This window comes from Lepidochelys kempii, chromosome 1 (genome assembly GCF_965140265.1).
Source record: "Lepidochelys kempii isolate rLepKem1 chromosome 1, rLepKem1.hap2, whole genome shotgun sequence".
NCBI lineage: Eukaryota > Metazoa > Chordata > Testudines > Cheloniidae > Lepidochelys > Lepidochelys kempii.
The window spans coordinates 242,175,876-242,196,361 of record NC_133256.1 but is presented as its reverse complement, the minus strand read 5'-3'; the positions used below and the strand labels follow the sequence as shown (position 1 = coordinate 242,196,361).

Below are 20,486 nucleotides of genomic sequence, written 5' to 3'. Positions count from 1 at the left end.
CTCTCATTTACACCACTGTAACTCCATTGAGCTTCAATGGAATTACAAAGGGTACGAGTTTGCAGTGTTGTTAGGGTAGGGGGAGAAACAGAGGCTAGAGAGGTGAAGTGACTTGTCCAAAGTGACATAATAGATCAGTAACAGAGTTGGAAATAAAACACATCTTTCCTGACCCCCATGCCAGTGGCCCACCCACTGGATCACATTTCTAGTCTGAACACTACACATGCAATGTCTGCTTACCTGACGATGCAAGTTCAGCGATTGACTTCTTGGTAATGTGACCCATGAAGCCAACAATGGAGAAAATGACAAATCCTGCAAATATGCTGGTGGTGGAATTTATACAGCAGACAATGATTGAGTCTCTGGAAAAGCAAACACAGATGGGAGAAAACCTTCTGCATTTCTGGTCAAGTCAGCTAATCAGAACAGGATTAGAGTTAGGGGATGAGGTGAGGGTGAAAATGAGGCCTGAGGAGGCAAGTTACCATGCTGTGGACAGATGACAGTGAGAGGTGAAGGTCAGAAGTGGGGTGGGTAACTTGGTGATGTCCTTGGTGATGTGGCCAGAAGACATTCAGATATGAAGACCGGTGGTGAGGCCTGGGTTGCATGCTGGTGAATTACAGACCGTACAACATCAGGTACTATGGCCCAGATTGTGAACCCCTTACACTGGTGAGTAGTTACTCACAGGAGTAGTCTCGGTGACTGCAATGGGAATACCCCTGTGACTAAACGCTTACCAATGTCACACAGGGGTTCACAGTTTGCCTCTGTGAGTCTTTCTGCTTGTAGAGGTATTTGAAGAATACTGACTTGTATACATTGTTATGGAAGGAGTTATAGCTTCCCAGGGCAATCAGAGATCCCAACCCCAGTCCATAGGAGAAAAAGATCTGTGTGGCTGCATCCATCCAGACCTGCGAAGGAAGAACAGGCCAGGACTCAGTATTCCATAGCACTGTCAGGCACATTCTGCATAATCCAGTCTGTCCACCTAGCTCTCTAGATCTTCTTTGAACAATATTTTATCGTGTTTAAAGCAGGTAACAGGGGAAGTATGGCAGGTAGAAAAGTCGAAATATTGATTTTGATGAAGCTTTAGGTAAGAGACTACAGTGACATACTCCAGAGATGAACGTCAATGTCCCTATCAACAGGCCTACGACTCCCTTCGGGATGTGCAGTATTGACTCCTATGCTGTTTAGCTAGGACAGAAGAGCCTGCTGCAGTGAGACTCCCAGGTTGCTTGCACAGCTCCTGCAGCAGCTAGCAGGAATAAAAATCAGTGCTGGAGATGGGCCCTAATTAGCATGTTCCCGCCCCATCTCGCTCTTAGCACTAAACTCTGATCTAAACTCTGCAACTAAATCCCAGTCTAATCTCTGCAACGCAGGCTCTGCTCTTGTCTGTCACTACTGAGGAGAGAACCTCAAATGATTTTAAATTTGGGTTCCTTTCACATAAACACCTACAAAGTTGGCTGCTTATCCAAACTAACCAGAGCTTCTGGGGCCAGCACAGCAGGACTGGAAATCTCACGAGAACAGGCCTTCACACTTGATTTCCACTACTTCCCGCTCCCAGAAATGCCAGGAGAACAGCTCTTCTCCCCCTATTTTAGCACTTCCAGAGTCAGCCTGAACTCAGAAGTACAGAGACAGGTGGAGATGAACAGTAATGGAAGAAAACTGTTAAGGGCCAGATTGTGCTTTAAGACACTAGCCTGTGTTGTATGGGGGTAGGATTCCCAAGTGGAGCTCAGGGAGACATGTTACCTCATGGAAGTATAACCCACACACCTCCTGGCACTGAGACCACTTAGAAAGAGAGAGATTAATGTGTTTGCTCGACAGCCTTAGGTAAGAGCCAGTTAGGTTTTAGCAGATGCAGTAAGGTCTCATGCACTAAGCTCCAGAGGCCGCAGGTTCGATCCAGCCCACCAGGATCTGTAGGTGTTACAGAAGCATAATGCCTCTTGTACTCGGGGGAATGCACCTCCATATGGGAAGAAGAAACGAGCACACCCCTCCAAAGCAAGCTAGCAATACAGGTTAGGGGAGGAGGTGGGGGGGACAGCCTTTGCTTCTCCTTGCTCTTTTTGGGGTTGCTAATGTCCCAGAGGGTTCTAGCAGAGAGCAGTCTCTGTGCTTGGGAGATGCACAGTAATAATACCTAGCTCTCATATAGCACTTTTCATCAGCCACAAGAAAGGGAGATCTTCTTGTGCCTTCCCCAACTTGCAAACACATCAAGAGCCAGCTGCAACCTGGCTCTAAATGAACATCCCAGAATCCTTACAATACTTTTGTAAGCAGTGTCAGGATGAGCTCCACCCTGACATCTGGTGGTGAGGTGTGGCAAGTTGTGGAAAAGAACTTCAGGGGCCGATCTCATTTGCATAGGCACACCCACCACGCCTAGAATGAGACCATAGCTGCCCAAATGGTCACTTTGGCTGCTGTGGGATCCCCAGTGTCTCTGTTATTGGGGCAGGAAGAATAAATTGCTATTACCCTGATTATGGGAACTGTGCTTGGAACTGTACGTGGCCTTTTGTTATGATGGAGGGATTCACCATCAACTAAGTAGCACTCGCTAGGCAAGGGTCATGGGTTCCAAAACTGTGTGAATGGAGAGAGGCTGGGGACAAGTATTAATACTTGGTGGCATGGGCCCCTTGGTGAGGGCCTTACATGCTGATTGCACTTCCTCCTCTCTCCACTGTGGAATATCAGAGCTAATTTTGATTTCATTAGAAGTCTAGTTATAGGCTGCTGAGCTCACTTTGGGCTGACAGTGCACCAGCACTGGGGCTCCCCTACTATAAGCTGAATTCACCTAAGAGCTGAAATCACTGAGTGTTGTGTTAAGTAGTGGGGGAGCCTGAAGATATATTGTGGAGCAATTTGCGGGACGGCTGGTGAAGCAGTTCGACGCGGAGCAGTGTGTGGATGGCAGGAGCTGCTTGTGGGCCGTGGAGCTGAGTGAAGGAGTTCGTGGGGCGGCTGGCGGAGCGGAGCGCAGCTGAGTGAAGGAGTTCGTGGGGCGGCTGGCGGAGCGCAGCTGAGCGAAGGAGTTCGTGGGGCGGCTGGCGGAGCGGAGCGCCGCTATGGAGCTATGGGGCGGTCAGCTTCAGATCACGTAAGGTGCCTCTTACCCCTGTCCCATTTCCACCCAGATTGGGAGGTAAAGCTCCGCCGATAAACTTTCGAACTCTGGGGCTGCCCTGACCAGGGACAGAGACTTTTGGGGCATTGGACTTTTGGGACTTTGGGTGATTTTGGATTGCTGGACTCAAGAACCAAAGGGAAAGGACACGCCCCAATTTGCTTGGGGTGGGTTTTTGCTCATGGGTTGTGTTATGAATCCTGTTGGGGGTGTTTCCCCAACATAATGCCACATTGTTTCTCTCTGTTATTAAAAGGCTTTTGCTACACTCAGACTATGTGCTTGCGAGAGGGGAAGTATCGCCTCTTGGAGGCGCCCAGCGGGGGTGGTATATATTTGTCCCAGGTCACTGGGTGGGGGCTCGAGCCGGTTTGCATTGTGTTATTGGAATGGAACCCCTAGATATTGAACCCGGCCCTTGTTGCTGCCAACTCTGACGGGCAGAAGGGTTACACTTTGGTTCAGGTTTTGGTTCCAGAAATGGGCACAGACTGGGGGGGGGGGGGGGCTGAGATTGTGTCTTATTATTCTGAATCATTTTCTCCACCTCACAATGCAAGGGGAAGGGAAGGGGTCTCCGGAACATCTGTACTTAGAGCAGGAGTGTCAACAGTTGCCTTTTATCACAAGTCTCACCATAGCTGGTGTGTCTTCTTAAAGCCCCAGCTCCTGAAGTCAGCGGATTACATGAGAATCTCAGCTTTCACTGTTTAGAAGTTGTAGTTTCTAGCCTGCATAGTTGCAGAGAAAAGCTGGAAAATGTGGCCCCTGTGTAACTTAAAGGCCCCAAACCCAGGGGGCTAATAAAAAGAACACAGAAGGTGTTTTTTTATATATTTATGGCATGATGTTTAAACCAATCTTGTAATTTTTCTGAGGGGAGCCTTACTCATGGGTTGGCAATACTGTTACAGTGCAGTGGTTCCTACAAAGAAGGATCACTGGGAGCTCTACACAAACAGGACTATTCAGTTGTCACCACTTGTGCATGGCCAGCAACCTCACAGACCTCGAAGGAGTTGTTACTCTATCACAGAGAGAAACTTGCCTTCTCAAGCATCTCTACTTCACTGGGCTTCCCACTGAGTAAGGCAAACAGTATATGGCTATCACTTGCCATTTAAACACTTCCACCTAAAATAACAGCTATGTCTGATGCTGAACTCGTAGCTACATCTAGCATTGCAGGTATGGGTAATATAGGGTTCCATTGCCTCCTCTACCTGGGACTGCACTATCCAACCCAAACAGCTGCCCCTAGAATAATCAGTGGAATGGAGCATCCGCATGTTGGAGGGTCACGTCTGCAGTCGGTGTAAATCAGCATCACTCCTTTGATAATACTACAGGATTTCAATGGAGCACGGCTGATCTACACCAGTTGTGGATCTGGCCCAGTTTTGTCTCTGACTGTGAAGACTCTGGCAACTGGGATTCTAAGACTCTAAGATGGGGAGGTTTTTTTTTTGTTATTAGAGAAACTTAAAATGTTCAAAGTGCCAAGGAACTTGAATACAGCAGTGCAAAAGCTTTAAACATTGCGGGACCCACCTCAGACTTAGAGAGTTTGCTGAAGTCTGGTGTGATGTAAAAGAGAATTCCCTCCTTGGCTCCCGGTAGAGTGACTCCACGGAAGAAAAGAATAATTAACATGAAGTAAGGGTAGGTGGCTGAGAAATACACCACCTGAGAGAGACAGAAAGGGAGACATTAGTTGTGTAGTGAGGCACTCACAGTCAGAGCTACAACAGTGACTTGATTCTCCTCGCTTCAGTGGGTTTACTCCTGATTTCCACTGATGTAAGTAAGAAGTGAACCGGGCTCTAAGGGCAGGTCTACACTACAGGGTTAAGTCGACCTAAGTGATGCAACTCCAGCTACGTGAATAACTGTTTTATTTAAATGATTCAAGTAATGCTAGTTTGCCTGAAGGTGCTTCCCCCACTTTTCTTGGGAGACTAATTCACAACCTAAGAAAGTTTACTGTGAAGAATTTTTTTTTGACATTCAGTCTAGATTACTCTTTTCTTAATGTCATCCCATCACTCCAAGTTACATCCTAGATAATATATCCCAGGAGCACCATTTTACCAAACTATTCAATTTCTCAGATGTTTCTTTTTTATGGTGCTGGTCTGTAATGTTATACACTAGGAAATAGCAATATGTTTCTGTTTCGAGGGCCATCCTTAAAACCCAACGTATGAGGTGAAAAGAGACCAGTGATTCTGGATGCTCAATTTCTAATCCCCTAAAATGACCTGAGTTTCAGAGAGTGGGTGCTTAGGGTGGGGCCCAGGCCCCTTTAGGTGTTTCAAGTTGGGCTTTGAAAGTCCTTTTTTCAAAGCTTGGCTTAAATTGTTCCAAAAGTCTGAAAGTTCAGTACTCAGCCTGGAGATTCTACGGTTAAGAAGTATTCTCTATGATTAGAATTCCGCAACTCCTGCAATTTTTACCACTGTGAAAGGTAAAGAATTTAATGGCACACACTCCAATTCCTCCTTGAAACACAGTAAACCCTAATTACAGGCACTCAAAATTGAATCTGGAGGACGTTTCAACATGAGAGATGAGTACAGTAATAAAAGGCAACACTGTATTGCTTGATTATTACAAAGTACCTTTCCAGTCCACTCTACTCCTTTCCAGATGGAGAAATAGACCAGAACCCATGCTAAAGCGAGAGTGCCAGCTAGGGGCCAGCGGATGTTACCTGGCTCCCCCAGGCCACCAGAAATCTGGTGCATGTTCCTCCTGCAGACAAAAGACATGGAATTAGAAAAAAGTATAATCTACAGAGACTGAGAGATTTCAGACACAGACAGAAGGAACGAAGGATTAGGGTGAGCCCAGATGCGGGCAGAGGGCACAAAAGGTGGGTGTGAGCCCAAACATCAGCAAAAGGCAAGAAGGTCAGCAAGACTATGAGATATAGTGTGAGGGACTGATGGAAGAAGGATGGATGATGAGAGGTGTTTTGACCCTCCTTGCCCTGTCTGAATGTTTAAATGCACATGAACCGGACATTTAGCCCCCTCTGGAGACAGAGAGCACTCATTCAGCATGGTCTGATGAACAACTTCATGTCTCCAACAGAGACTTTCAAAGCTACTCTCAAATGGATGAACAAGAACCCCCCATGAATTGATGAGATGGTCCCTGCAGTGGTGAAACCTGACTTAGGCTGGAGACATACTCCCAGAACTCGGTCACAGCGCTGGTCAGGTTGGTGGTATCATTGAGGGAGTAGTTGGAAAAGCATCTCTCTGTGTTCCAGGCATTGCCACAGCTTTGCCATGGCAGATCCTAATGGGAAGAGGAAGGAGAGGATAAAATTAGGGAAGCATGGCTCAGTTCTGTTCTCGAAATGCTCTCTTGCATCAGTCACTTATCCCTGTGTCATTGCCCTGTTATGGTTGAGAACATATTTGTTTGTTAAGCTGCTCCCATCTCCATTTGAATTAAAAAGTCACATTCTAACAACAGGATATTCTGTGGGTTGTGATGAGGGAATGTGAGGACTTTCTCGAGGGTAGGGGGTGTGCAGGGGGTGTGGAAGCATGAGGCGGGGTGGGGGGCAGGGTAGGAATGTAAGAATGTTCTGGGGGGTTGTGTAAACAGAAGGCCGGGTGGGTGGAGAAACTAGAATGTGAGGCCAGGTTGGCAGGGTAACTGTTGGAACAAGTTTCAGAGTAGCAGCCGTGTTAGTCTGTATTCGCAAAAAGAAAAGGAGTACTTGTGGCACCTTAGAGACTAACCAATTTATTTGAGCATAAGCTTTCGTGAGCTACAGCTCACTTCACTGAATGCATCCGATGAAGTGAGCTGTAGCTCATGAAAGCTTATGCTCAAATAAATTGGTTAGTCTCTAAGGTGCCACAAGTACTCCTTTTCTTGTTGGAACATGAAGACATCTGAGGTGTGTGGGGGGAACATGGAAACACAGGGAGAGGTAGCTGAAGTCATGAGGGCATGGCAAAGAGGAGTTGCAGCAGTACAAGGATGTACCAAGTAGAGGGTGGGACTGGGAAGCCATATTGGTGTGGGGAATGTGGGTGATGTAGGGAATATGAAAATGTATTGGGTGGTGGAAGGGACTATAGAATATGAGGACTGCAGGGAGCATCAGGACATGCTGGGGGGATTGTGGGGAACATGTAGACATAGTGGGGTAGGAGAGCTCAGGGATGTGATAGGGGAACTGTGGAGAACATGAGTGGAGATCCCAAGGGTCATGCTGTAGAGGTTGGGGATCACAAGGACGTTGGGAATATGAGGATGTACTGGGCAGACAACTGTAGGGAAAGGAGGACCATGCCAGAGCCCATGTGCAGCATGAGGGCGTGCTGGGGACCTGGGAAGAACACTAGGATGCACCTGAGGAACTGTGAGGAATGTGAATAGGCACTGTGATGTAGTGTAAGGAAGACAAAGATGTCCTGGGGGGGAACAGCCAGAAGCACCCGAGTGGGACTGTCAGGAATGCCAGGATGCACGGATGTCTGTGCATTGGGAACATGAGGGTGCACCAGTGGGGAGTGTAGAGGGAATGCCAGGGCATACCTGGGGAACTGTGAGAAATGTGAGGTCGTGCTTGGGAAGGCAAGGATGTGCTGGATAGACTGCAGAGAATGTGAAGATGTGATGGAGAGGGCTCTGTAGGCATCTCAAAGATATGATGGAAGGAGAGCTGTTGGGCATATGACCCTGTGCCAATATAAGGCAAGGAACAGGTAAAATATTTATGCCTGATCACCACAAAAGATCAAAGTTTACATGAAAGATTAAACCTTATTTATAAACTTAATACTATTAAAACAATTTTACATCAATGGCTTCATAGTTCCTAGTGCAGCATATAGGCAGGTGTATGGTCCGGAATGTTTGTGATACATCTGAATACTGGCACAAAACTTCTTGTAAAATTATCTTTCTTTCAGAAGGAGGTTTTGCTCTATTGAAAAGTGATTTATTCACATTTTGCTCTACATGACTCCTGGATAAGGAACAGTAGGTTCACTGCAATTTAAAAAGAAGTATCTTTTTTGGAGATTGGATAAATACAGATATATTAAAATGAAATATGTGCACGCAGACACACACACACACTTTATCTTCCTGGTAGAATTAGTCGATGGCAATGGTGATTAGTTAGTGATTTTTGGTGCCCAGATGTTTGGGAACACATCTTGAGACACTTGAAAGGGGTCTGAATGTCAGAGGCCAGGAGCTCAGCAGCCAGACGTGCAAGTCACTTTCCAGAATATTAGACAAAGTATTCCTTGAAATAATATCAGGCTATGATTAGGGCAATACCAAATCCTTAATAAAATGACATTAATTGCTTAAATGTTTAAAATTGCTTGTCACTGATTAATAGCTATTAATTAAACCAGGCACTCTCATGTTGCTTTTCATCATTCATCATTTCATCATCAAGTTCATTGGTTGAGGGATATCATATTTATAGTAACTGTAGCTTTTTGTTAGCCTCACCTGCAACTAATGGTTTGGTTTTATTGAACAAAAAATAAACATATGGCTTGAGTTTGAAATATTATTTGTACCTAGATTTATACCAGAGGTGGGCAAACTATGGCCCGCGGGCCACATCCAGCCCGCGGGACCGTCCTGCCCAGCCCCTGAGCTCCCGGCTGGGGAGGCTAGCCCCCAGCCCCTCCCCCACTGTCCCCTCTCCCCCGCAGCCACACTGCTGTGCAGGCAGGGCGGCTTGCGCCCACCCACCTCCCAGGCTTTCCAATAAGCCTGTCCTGCTGCTCTGAGCAGCATAGTAAGGGCTGGGGGAAGGGAGGTGTTGGATAAGGGGCAGGAGGTCCTAGGGGGCAGTCAGGGAACAGGGGGCGGTTGGATGGGGCAGAGGTTTGGGGTGGTGGGCAGGGGCGGTCAGGGAACAGGGAGCAGGGGAGGTTGTATAGGGGGTGGAGTCCCGGGGGGGGCAGTTAGGGGTGAGGGGTCCTGGGAGAGGGCGATCAGGGGACAAGGAGCAGGGGGGGTTGGATGGGTGGGCAGTTCTGAGGGGGGCAGTCAGGGGGCGGGCAGTGGGAGGGGGCAGATGGGGGCAGGGGCCAGGCTGTTTGCAGAGGCACAGCCTTCCCTGCCCAGCCCTCCATACCTTTTCGCAACCCCAATGTGACCCTTGGGCCAAAAAGTTTGCCCAGCCCTGATTTATAAAATTAAAAAGCCAATTTGTGTTGCACTTGAAAAGTCAGGTCTAAGGCCCCAATTCAGCAAAGCACTTCCGTGTGTGCTCATGTCCCTCCCTGTTCAGCACAGCACTTAAACACCCACTTAGGTCCCATTACAAATAATGGCTGATTTAGCATGTGCTTTCCTGACTTGGTGCGTCAGGGCATGTCTACACTGCAATGAAAAACCCGCAGCACTGAGTCTCAGAGCCTGAGTCAGTTGAGTCAGGTTCATGACACTCAGGCTGTGCGGCTAAAAATAGCAGTGTGGATATTTGGGCTCGGGCTGGAACCTGGGCTCTGAGACCCCACAAGGCAGGAGGGTCTCAGGGCCCAAGCTCCAGTCTGCACCCAAACATCTACACTGCTATTTTATAGCCCCACAGCCAGAGCCTTGGGAGCCTGAGGCAGCTGACCATATTCATCCCTGGTCTATTCACTTCAGTGGAGCGAACCCAGGGAGGAATATGTCTGGGCAGGACTGTGATTAAGGAGTTTCTGATGTGGCAGGGGTGGGAAATTGGGTGGTATTTATTTATTTAATTTATTTTTTTGTCCCACTTTATCTTACTCTAGAGCTGCAAAATTCAGACAGGGATCTGATTTAATGCTCCCTTGATCCAAATTTTGGGGATGCTCCAGTCTGAGATGTTGATTCAGACCCATCTCCACTTAATTTAAAGAAACTGATGGTATAGCTCTGATAATTCCTTGAATCAAATCTCCGATCTTCTGCATTCAGGCACATAAACCATCAGCTGTCCTGGTCATGTCTGCACTGCCTGGGTGCACAGGCAGCACCGACTGAACTCCCAGAGTCCCTGTCCCAAGGCGCAGTGGGCTCAGGAGGGAAGCTGGGACGCCTTCTCCAGGTGCACACTCTTCTTTTGTGGTTGTAAAGCAGGGGTGGGCAAATTTTTTGGCCCGAGGGCCACATCTAGGTAGGGAAATTCCATTCAGGGCCATGAATGTAGGGCTGGGGCAGGGGTTGGGGTGCGGGAGGGAGTGCGGGGTGTGGGAGGAGGTTTGGGGTGCAGGAGGGGGCTCAGGGCAGGGGGCTGGGGTGCAGAAGGGGTGTGGCAAGGGGCTAGGGGAATCAGGGCAGGGGGGTGGGGTGCAGGATGGGTTCAGAGTGCAGGCTTCGGCCCGGCGCTGCTGACCTTGATCAGCTCCGGGGTGGCAGCGGCATGCAGTGGGGCTAAGGCAGGTTCCCTGCCAGCCTTGGCCCTGCGTCGGGAAGTGACCAGCATGTCTGGCAGTGGCTTCTGGGGGTGGGGCAGGCGGCTCTGTCGCGCACTGCCCTCGCCTGTGGGTACCACCCCCAAAGCTCTCATTGGCCATGGTTCCCCGTTCCCAGCCAATGGGAGCTGTGGGAAGCGGTGCCTGAGGGTGAGGGCAGTGCTCAGAGCCCTCTGCCTGCCCCTTCCCCCAGGGGCTGCAGGGATGTGGTGCCGGCAGCTTCTGGGAGCAGCACGGGGCCAGGGCAGGCAGGGAGCCTGCCTTAGCCCAGCTGCGCCATGGTGCTGGCAATCCCATGGGCTGGATTGAAAGCTCTGATCCGCCGGATCTGGCCCACAGGCCATAGTTTGCCCTCCTGTGTTGTAAAGTCTTGTTCAGGAATATGTAGGGGATCTACCTGGACCACAACAACTGACACTTGTACAATTTGCTCGTGTGGGGTTAAGAGAGAACAACAAGTACTGCAGGTGTTCAGAAGGCACTGGAGACTACACACACATGGTTTGGGAGTGCTAAGCAATAAGAACATTTTGACAAATGGCTTCACAGATGTTGGAAAACATAATCAACTAAAAACTGAAGCTGGACTGAACTATGGTACATGTACAACATTTTAGCAGGCGTGTCTAAACGAAATAGAACCCCACAGGACCCATGGAATTAGATATCTTTATGTCTATGGATTGGTAAGGGAGCTCTGCTCTGTCATTAGATTGATAAGAATGGTTCAGTTGTGAAGAAATGTACTTCAGACTCGAGGCTCCATTCTGACCTCGTATACACTGGCACAAGGTCCCAATTCAGGAAAGCATCTCGTTGCAGTCAATGGGACTGAAGCCTATGCTAGAAGTCATTTGCTTACATGCTGTCATACTTAGGGGATAGATGTAAGCACATGTTTAAGTGCTTTTCCACTGGAATCAATGGAACGGGAGCAGTGTAAATGGGGTCTAATTAGGTTCACAACCAAGCCCATGGTAATGAGACAATCTCATGAAGAAGCCATTTTTGAAACACATCGCTATTACCGTGACTGGCGCTCTCTGACTATGATAGACAGAAAGGAGAATGTGAAAGGCTGTGGGGCAGAGGGACAGATTTTTAAGATTTATAAAGGGAGCATAACCCCTAAAAGAAAAATATCAGCACACAACAATGCAGAACAGTTGATATCATAGAATGTGTCAGCAACGGATCCAGCAGCAACATTCAGCGAGCCTTTGCACAATCTGTAAGCTGTATGTTGTATATTTCATGGCACAGACAGCAAGTAACATGTTAAACTCCACATTTTATGAGAGAAACAGGAACTGCAAAAATTACACTGAGCCAATTAAGGTTTATAGAAATGGCTGAAACTCACTGCAGTGAAAGAGTTGAAGAGATAGTACAGTGCCCAGGCAATGATGACAATGTAATAGATATTCAGCCAGAACGAGAGAACCACAGCAGCCAGGCCCACTCCTAGGAGAGAAGAAACAGAGCATGTTCAACACAAGCCATCCAAAGTCTATGGAGTTGTATTGAGCAGATGGATACAAGCCTCCTGTGCTGAAGTGGGGATGGCAAGCTGAGAAGTGACAGCACAGAGGAGAGACGAAGGTTTGTACACCTAGGAAAAGTGAATCGTCTCACAGAGATCAGTAAGTGACAGTGCACCGTGCCTCAAGTTCACTGATCAGCCAGTGAAGGCTTGTTCGGACGTCATGCCTCTCTCCCATGTTTCAAAGATTGAATGGTGGTGTCTTTCAGTATCCTGCTAGCAGAACTGTATGTGTGGAGCTCTATGAAAACCAAAGAGGGGGAACCAGCTGTGTCTCTGCCTGCTCCTGTAGTTGAATTAGTCTCCCAATAAAAACACTTATTATTCTAATTCACCAGTAGCCTCCCATATGTTGTTACTGCAAACACAACAGGTTTACGCCCAACTGGTAGACAGCCAACCTTTTAGTGTACAGTAAACAGGGTTCTGCTGGTACAGAGCAGCACAGTCCTCCCCGCCAACTTACTGCATCTCGTTTTAAGTACAATCCCGATGTGCCAGGTGGCTCCATTCAGTCATTTGCCTCCATCAAGGCAGTGTTGTCTACCTGAGCGTTTTGTCACTATCGAAGGTCATTCAAACAGAGGGCTGGAGTGTTATTGATGTCTAGACACCATGGTGAAGGGGACCCTACAAATACCATAGATCAGATGTAACAGTCTCCAGAGACTCACCACCCATTCCCCAAGGGTTTATGTCCCAGTCCCTGAGGTTTTGCTTCCCATTTCAGTAAATGGTTTCAGCTCTAAAGCTAGATATAGGGCATCAGCATCATGGACTTACAGTACAGTACCTTTGAACATAGGCGCTAATTTCCAGACCCCCAATCCACCAACAGAGGTATACTGGCCAAGAGCTGTCTCCAGCAGGAAGAGAGGAATCCCAGCAAACACCAGTGTCAGAAAATAGGGAATCAAGAAGGCCCCTGGAAGAACAAACAGCTGTTAGCAGCAGGTTCTGCAAGGTCTCATCACCACAAGACTTTTTGGGGCCCTGGCCACCTCTTCTCCACAAGAAATGTAAAGCTCAGCTCATAGTTACTGCACAAAACCCTGGGCTCACGTTGCAATCCCAATGCTCTGTTCCAGCTCCAGTTCTCAAGCTAAGATGCCACCCCCAGCTTTGATCCCTCTGTTTGATGGTGGACAAGGGTGTTCCGTGGTGGCTGTTAAATTACTATTTGGACTGTATCTTTCTCTGTCACTTCTTTCTTCTCACATCTCCATCACCCTCTACCCCAGCACCCATGTGCCGATCTGACATATCAGTCTAGATATTTATACCATTCTCTTCAACGTGATATCTGAGACCAAGGCAAGAAAACAAACAGGAACTGGTAGTTCATGGGCGATTTGTTCTCTCTCTCTCCCAACCAGGCCAACAGCAGACAGGAGTCTTTGGCATGAGCCATTAGTTTATTTGTTAGCTATTGTTTTATTGTTGTAGAAAGCTAGGGCAAACCAGCTGGGTCTTACAGCGGGACCCGCCGGCAGTGAGATTTGAGGTCAGTCAGATTTCTCGAGGAAGGCAGTTCTGCAGGCATGGGATGGCTGTTGAGAAAAGCTCAGACTCCAGCTTTCGCAGGTCTAACACAGGTTGTAGAGATGTCCATTGCCCTTAGGATGGATACTGTCACAGAGGGTCCTAATTGTGTAGAGAGCAGTGGTTGCTCAGCTACCTCAGACCCAAACCCCTGAGCTCTGAAGATTTGCACCATGACTTTGAACGGGCACTCTGTTTAGTGAGGTGGGAGTGACATGACTGGGGCACTGCAGTGGTACACTCCTGCCTCCCAGGGTCACTTAGCAGAGCGCTGCTGCATTCTGGATTAGCTGGGGGGTTTTTCCCACAGAATTTGCATATTCAGTCTCAGGTATAGGGGTTTGCAATAATCAAGCCTGGACATCCTGAAATCATGGATCATTGTGGCTGGGTCCATCTCTGACAGTATTGGGCTCCACCAAACCACTAGGGATGGCCCTGCAAAGACACATCACATCAGTTAGGACTGCTGACTAAGTGGGTAAACAGCTGAGGCCCAACGGGAGCTGAGAAACAGCTGAGCACCATAGTGGGAAGTTGGCTTCAAGTCCCTTTACATGGGTCTAGGGCAGTGACTCAGGAACATAAGTTGGCAGCAGGTGGCAGGGGGACACAATCAGTGTGCTGTGGGCAAGCAGCTTGATGGCTGTGAGCTTGAACTTCCAGCTGGCAAAAAGCGCCGGCTTTCATATTCAACAACATCTTGACTAAAAAAAAATTATCCAGCACTGTCATAGAAACGTGTCAATCAGCATCCCTACAGCATTCTAGCTAGCAATGGATGCCCGCAAGCCAGAAATCAAAGTCAAGCCTTCAAAGAACTTTGGGAAAGGTCAGATCCAATCTCTGAGGCTATTAGTATTTATTCATATTGTAGTAGATCCTAGACATGCACAAAACAGTGATCGGGGCCCTGTCGGGCTAGGTGCTATACACACAGGTAACAACAAGTGGTCCCTGCCCTACAGGGCTTCCATTCCTCTCTCTGTGATGGGCTGACCTAGACCAGCAGATACAAAAACCCCTTTAATTGGGGGGAAATTCAAATTCAGACCTAAGGCTTGATCTGAGCCCCACAGCTCTAGCCTTTCTCTAATTACATAGCCACTCTGGTGGGGCCACCAGCTGAGAAAGGACTCTATAATCAGGCGCTTATGACACAGGCAGGCCATTTGTCTAGTTTTCAGCCAGACCACCCAGTTTTTGTATGGTTTGTTTCCTGTCCAGTACTGTTATAAAATTGGTATCACTCACAGAAGACACCATTGTGCAGAGTGTGCTGCTCCGCCCCTGCAGTGTGTGAGGTCACACAGGCTGGGGCAGGATCACCCAGGGAGGGGTGGAGACAAACAAGGCGATGTCCTGTATTCTGGGGTTGCATCATTGGCCACCCTATTATAACATTCTGAGAGGAAAATTACACCTTGGGCTGAAATGGTTTGGAGAAATGTTGGTAAAATTCAGCGTGCTCATTTTTAGTTCTGAGCGCAAAACCAAATGGATGGGACTCGGGAGATCTGGGTTCCGTTCCAGTGTGATCTGGGGCAAGTCAGTCTCTGGGGGATGAAAATAATCTTTCCTTACTTCCTTGCCTTATTTGCCTTCTCTATTTAGATTTAGCTGTTTGGAACAGGGACCGGGTTTGTTCTGCACCTGCTACAATGCAGCCCCAATCTTAGTTGGAGCCTCTAGGCACTAATGTGATACAAACAAATACTACTAATAATTAGTAAATAAAACGGCCACCACTGCCCACTGATTAATTACCAGGATATAAAAGCACCAATATGTTTTTGCTTGTAGCCTCAATCAAGGTCAAATGCCAGTCTTTAGCAGGTAAAGAAACATTCACTATCAGGTATGCACAGTCTAAATTTCTCATCAGACAATTTTGAGGACCTACTGAGCGACATTCAGTGCTAAGGGTATGTCTACCTGGGATGAATCTCACCCTCACTATATCCCTGATTAGAACCCAGATTAAATCGACTGGGGATAGATCCGATATGACAGCAGTAAGTGAAACGACAATATTGTCATTCCGTTCAATTTGCCCATGCGTAATGGAAGCAGCCCACACAACTTTGCTTTCAACACTGCACGTGCGGATATATCATTGGAGTTCCACCCACTGTCTGCTCAGCAGTGAAGGTGCCTCAGCCTAGGTGCGGGAGGCGTTGCCTACCCAGTTCTGAGTCAGATGCTGACTGATCCTTCCTCTCTGCTTTAAATTGGCTTCGAGCAGAGCTTTGGGTGTCCCTTTGCCTGCTTATTTGCAGACGTCAGCAGCCTCCACTGCTGCTCATTGTTGCAGGCTGCAGAAAAGGCTGCTTGTTGGTAGCCAGACTGGAAGGGGACCAGAGGAGTGACTGATGTAGATGGCAATGAACAGCCAGCATGGACCAGCAGCATGGCGTATGCAGGCACAGCACACAATTTTACATTTCCTGAGAGCAATGTTTATTATGGCAACTGGCAAATTTGCTAGACTCATCCAGCATTTTCTGAACATCCTGCTGGATTGCTCTGTGTCCCTGCCCCTGCTGTGTTAGAGATCATATAGTGCTGGATTTGTAACACTACACAGCAGCACTTGGCACTTCCCTCCTTGGGGCTCAGCATGTTTTGCAGAGAGGAATTATTTTAGCTTCATATCACCCCTGAGGTCTATATTATCATCTCCAATTTATTTATGAAGCAACAGCCATGCTGAGGTGCCGTGACTTGTCTGAGATCATGCACCCCCAGTGTGGCAGAACCAGCAATAAAAACTACCTCTCCTGTCTCTCGGTACTTCACCATAAAACCGTTATTCCTTATGAATTGACATAAGAAAACAGGAACGGTCATATCAGAAGGGATAGAAAACTGGGCCACCTCACCTGGTGGCCAACAGTAGTCGGTGCCTGATACTTCAGAGGAAGCTGTAAAAGCTGATACCTAAGGTACGCTATTAGGAAGAACTTTCTAACTTAAGGGTAGTTAAGCACTGGGATAGACTTCCAGGGGAGGTTGTGGAATCCCCATCTTTGGAGGTTTTTTAAGAACAGGTTAGACAAAGACCTGTCAGCGATGGTCTAGGTTTACTTGGTCCTGCCTTGGTGCAAAGGGTTGCCCTAGACCAGTGGTTCTCAACCAGGCGTCCGGGGCCATCTGGAGAGCGGGGGGGGGGGGCACAGACAGGTTTCAGGGGGTCCGCCAAGCATGCCTGGTGGCAGACTTTCTAGGGTCCAGGGCAGAAAGCCAAATCCCCGCTGTGCAGAACTGCAGCCAGGGGCACCAAGCCCCACCACCCGGGGCTGAAGCCAAAGCCTGAGCAACTTAGCTTTGTGGTCTCCCCTGTGGTGTGGGGCCCAGGGCAATTGCTCTGCTTGCTACCTCTTGATGCTAGCCCTGGCTTTTAAATACAGAAAAACAGTTGTGGCACAGCTGGGCCGCGAAACTTTGATAGCATGTTGGGAGTGGCCTCCGAAAGAAAACTGTTGAGAACCCCTGCACTGGATGACCTCTTGTGGTCCCTTCCAGCCCAACATTTCTATGATTCGATAATCTGCTGTGGTGGAATTTCATGGGCAGAGCATTGTCTAGTGATTAGTGTAGGGGACAGGGAGTCAGGACACCTGTGATCAGTTGGACAGGTCTCTTTTCCCAAAATGTAAACTAGATGAAACAGACACAGGCAATATCAGACATGGGACAACAGTACAGTAAGGAAGGCGTGGGAGAGATTGCTCATGAGGAGGACAAGCAGGTCAGAGAGGAAGTGAGTTTTTAGGAGGAATTTAAAGGACGGGGAAAAGAAGACTGGTGGCCTAGGAGGGGAAGGTTTTTCAAGCATAGGGGGTAGCATGACTGGAGGGGGAAAACCAAGACTGGGAGATGATGATGGAGTGGGGCGAAGTGAAGAGGGTGGGGAAGGAAGTAGGAAGAAATGTGAACCTAGTGACAGCTGGAGCTGAGATTATTTGTAGCTTTGGAGGTGAGGAGAAGGAGTTTGACCTAGACATGGTAAGGGATGGGAAGCCAGTGAGACAAGTGGAGAAAGTGAGTGACATGGATGAAGCAGTGAGAGAGGAAGGTGATGTTTGCAGCAGAGCTTTGAAAAAATGGTGGGGAGGGATTAGAGGACTACAGAAAATCGAGGCTATCTAGGTACTTCTATGACTACCATCACTGGAATATTTTAGTGCCTCAATCACTGATGGATTTTATCCCTGTGAGCCAGGCTAGTACAAATAGCCCCAGTTTATAGAGACAGAACGGAGGCACAGCGTGGATTATGTGACCTGCCAAAGTCACAGAAGTCTGTGGCTGAGCAGGGAATTGAGTCCAGTTCCTTTGATTCCTAGTCCAGTGCCCTGCTTCCATCAGACCACCACTCTCACACACTTTAAGAGATGACCAAGGTAAGGCCAAGGGATTTAGCCAAGGGGGCAGTGAGGAAAAGAGGGATTTTAGTGGAATTGAAGAGTAAGAAGTGATAGCACTTAGCAAGACACTGGGTACATGAAGAGAAGGGCTCTATTTCCATCTGTGCCACAGAATTCCTCAGTGACCATTGTTAAATCACTCAACCTCTCTGTACCTCAGTTTCTTCACCTGTAAAATGGAGATAGTAATACTAACTTCTCTCACAGCTGTGTTGTGAGGCTTAACTCATTCATGCCCGTACGATCCATCCATGGGTGAAAGGCACTGCTGTATGGAAATGCAAAGCATTACTATGATTTCTTCCTGATCTCAGCTGGCAATTGGCTTATGCTGCCTCAGTATATCTGATGTGGTGAATCGTGGGTACACTGAGGGCAGGACAGGAGGGAAAAGAATCAGTCAGTGTGCAGACAAATTTCAAAACACTAACTAGACCCTTGGGTTGTGGCTGATATAAAGGAAAATGTGTTTAGCATTCTACACTCACCTCCTCCATTCTTGCCACAGAGATATGGGAACCGCCAGACATTGCCCAGCCCAATGGCGTAGCCCACGCACGACAGCAGGAAGTCAAATTTGCCCTTCCAAGAACCTCTGTCTGGGAGCTCCTTCATCTTCTTGGTGTTCCCATCTCCTTGGCCAATTGGCTCGAATTCCTCAATGGCTGCCTGCTTCACCCCGGAGGGTGAATTCAACTCCACAGATGTGTTGTCAATCTTCCCCATAGCTGCTCACGTTTACTGCATGGGTTGGAGGGGCAGGAATGACACTCTCAGTCCCAGCTGATCTCAGATTAAATGGGACCGGTGAGTTGGACAAAGCTCCTGCTGGTACCTCTGAGGAGAAAATGGAAGGAGAAGTTGCTCTTTGCCCAAAACAGTGGGATAGGGTCATAGGACTATGAGCCACATCCTCCTGAATGCTCACGGACTGACTCGTTGTGTAGCCTTCAGCAAGTCATGTAAACTTCTCCGCACCTGTTCCTCAGCTGCCCCATACTACAAACCCAACAGCGAACAGCTCATCTGGAAAGGTGCAGGGTCAGGTGGGAGGTGCGGAGGGTGCTGGGGGCCAGGCAGGGGGTGAGGGTTGGGGATGGGGAGTGCAGGGGCAGGGCTGGGATGGGCTGGAGGTGCAGAGGGCCGGGCAGGAGAAGCCCAGGTCCTGTTGTAGTTGAGCTGAGCAGCTCCAGGGGAAAGGTTGCTGGGGGCTGAAGGTCTGGCCCCAGGGGCTGGAGGAGGCCAGGGGAGAGTTGCAGGGGGTAGATGGGGAGTGGGTTCCTGCTGCAAAAGTTTGGCTTAGGACAGCAGATTGGCTTGAGTGGCCTCTGGGGATAAGGGAGTGTGTGTAAAAGAAGCAGAAGACACAGGACACAGAGAGAGACAGAGAGAAGCAGAAAGAAAGCCAAGCAGACACTGCCTGCAAGCACAGGGTGTGGCCCCCAGGAACCCAAGAGAGAGGTTTTGGGTCAGGGTGCTCACTGAACAAGTCTTGGCCTTGTAAGAAAGGACACTGTCTCTCCTCTTTGGTTCTTCCTGTGCTCATGGAAACAGGACTTGGTAAATAAACAGGACTGCATCAAAGAAATACCTGACTATCACCAATTTCTACTGCTAACTGGAACAACCCACAAGATGCTGCATTTGGCTAACTGCTCAGATCAAAAGGCGTCACAACATGAAGATGGCTTCCCATGCCACGGCAGACCCTCCTGCACTTTGTTGTGAGGTTTGAGTCTCTTTCGTTGTGCAATATGGTGTGTGAATGTATCTAATCGTCATTTTCTACTGGTAGTCTCTCCAGATGAAATTCACCCATATAGCTGAGGGCCAGCATGGGCCTCTGCACCACTTAAGTCCTTTTGAAGCCCTCAACATAAGGCAGAAGAGCCTGACCCAAAGCCCACTGAAAATTCCCATTGACCTGAGGCCCTAACTAGAGGATATAAGCCATGCATTGGCACCCTGCTCCACTAAGAGGAGCTTGTATTATACTCAATGATACCATCCTTACAATCCTCCAGAGAGATTTGTTGGGGCAACAACATTTGCAAATTCAAAAAATAATAGGGCAAGTATTAGAATACAAAATAATGCAGTGAAGAGGCAACAGTGTCTAGTGGCTACAGCTGGCCTGGGGCAAGTCATTTAACCTCTCAGTCTCAGTTTAGAGAGATAATAATACACATTTGCCTCGCTGTGAGTATTCATTAGCGAATGATTCCAAAGTGCTTTGAACATAATGTAACTACCACAAACATGTTAAGTGGTATTATTGGGTCCTAGCAACTACAGTGATTGGCACCCTATTAAATACAATAGATAGATAGATTTTCTTCTGCTGTATA

General features: G+C 48.2%; 1 protein-coding gene across 1 annotated transcript in view; it reads right to left on the bottom strand.

Annotated features, from left to right (window-relative positions):
* The window catches only part of LOC140901703 (sodium- and chloride-dependent GABA transporter 1-like), a 33,798-nt gene extending 14,934 nt beyond the window's left edge, over positions 1 to 18,864 (bottom strand). Inside the window, exons 1-8 of the mRNA XM_073321001.1 lie at positions 18,627 to 18,864; positions 12,960 to 13,091; positions 11,987 to 12,087; positions 6,375 to 6,484; positions 5,800 to 5,932; positions 4,730 to 4,864; positions 823 to 926; positions 244 to 368 (exon numbers count right to left, since the gene is read on the bottom strand). Coding sequence (XP_073177102.1) covers positions 244 to 368; positions 823 to 926; positions 4,730 to 4,864; positions 5,800 to 5,932; positions 6,375 to 6,484; positions 11,987 to 12,087; positions 12,960 to 13,091; positions 18,627 to 18,864 — 1,078 coding nt within the window. The remainder of the gene's footprint in view (positions 1 to 243; positions 369 to 822; positions 927 to 4,729; positions 4,865 to 5,799; positions 5,933 to 6,374; positions 6,485 to 11,986; positions 12,088 to 12,959; positions 13,092 to 18,626) is intronic.
* Positions 18,865 to 20,486: the final 1,622 nt, after the last annotated feature.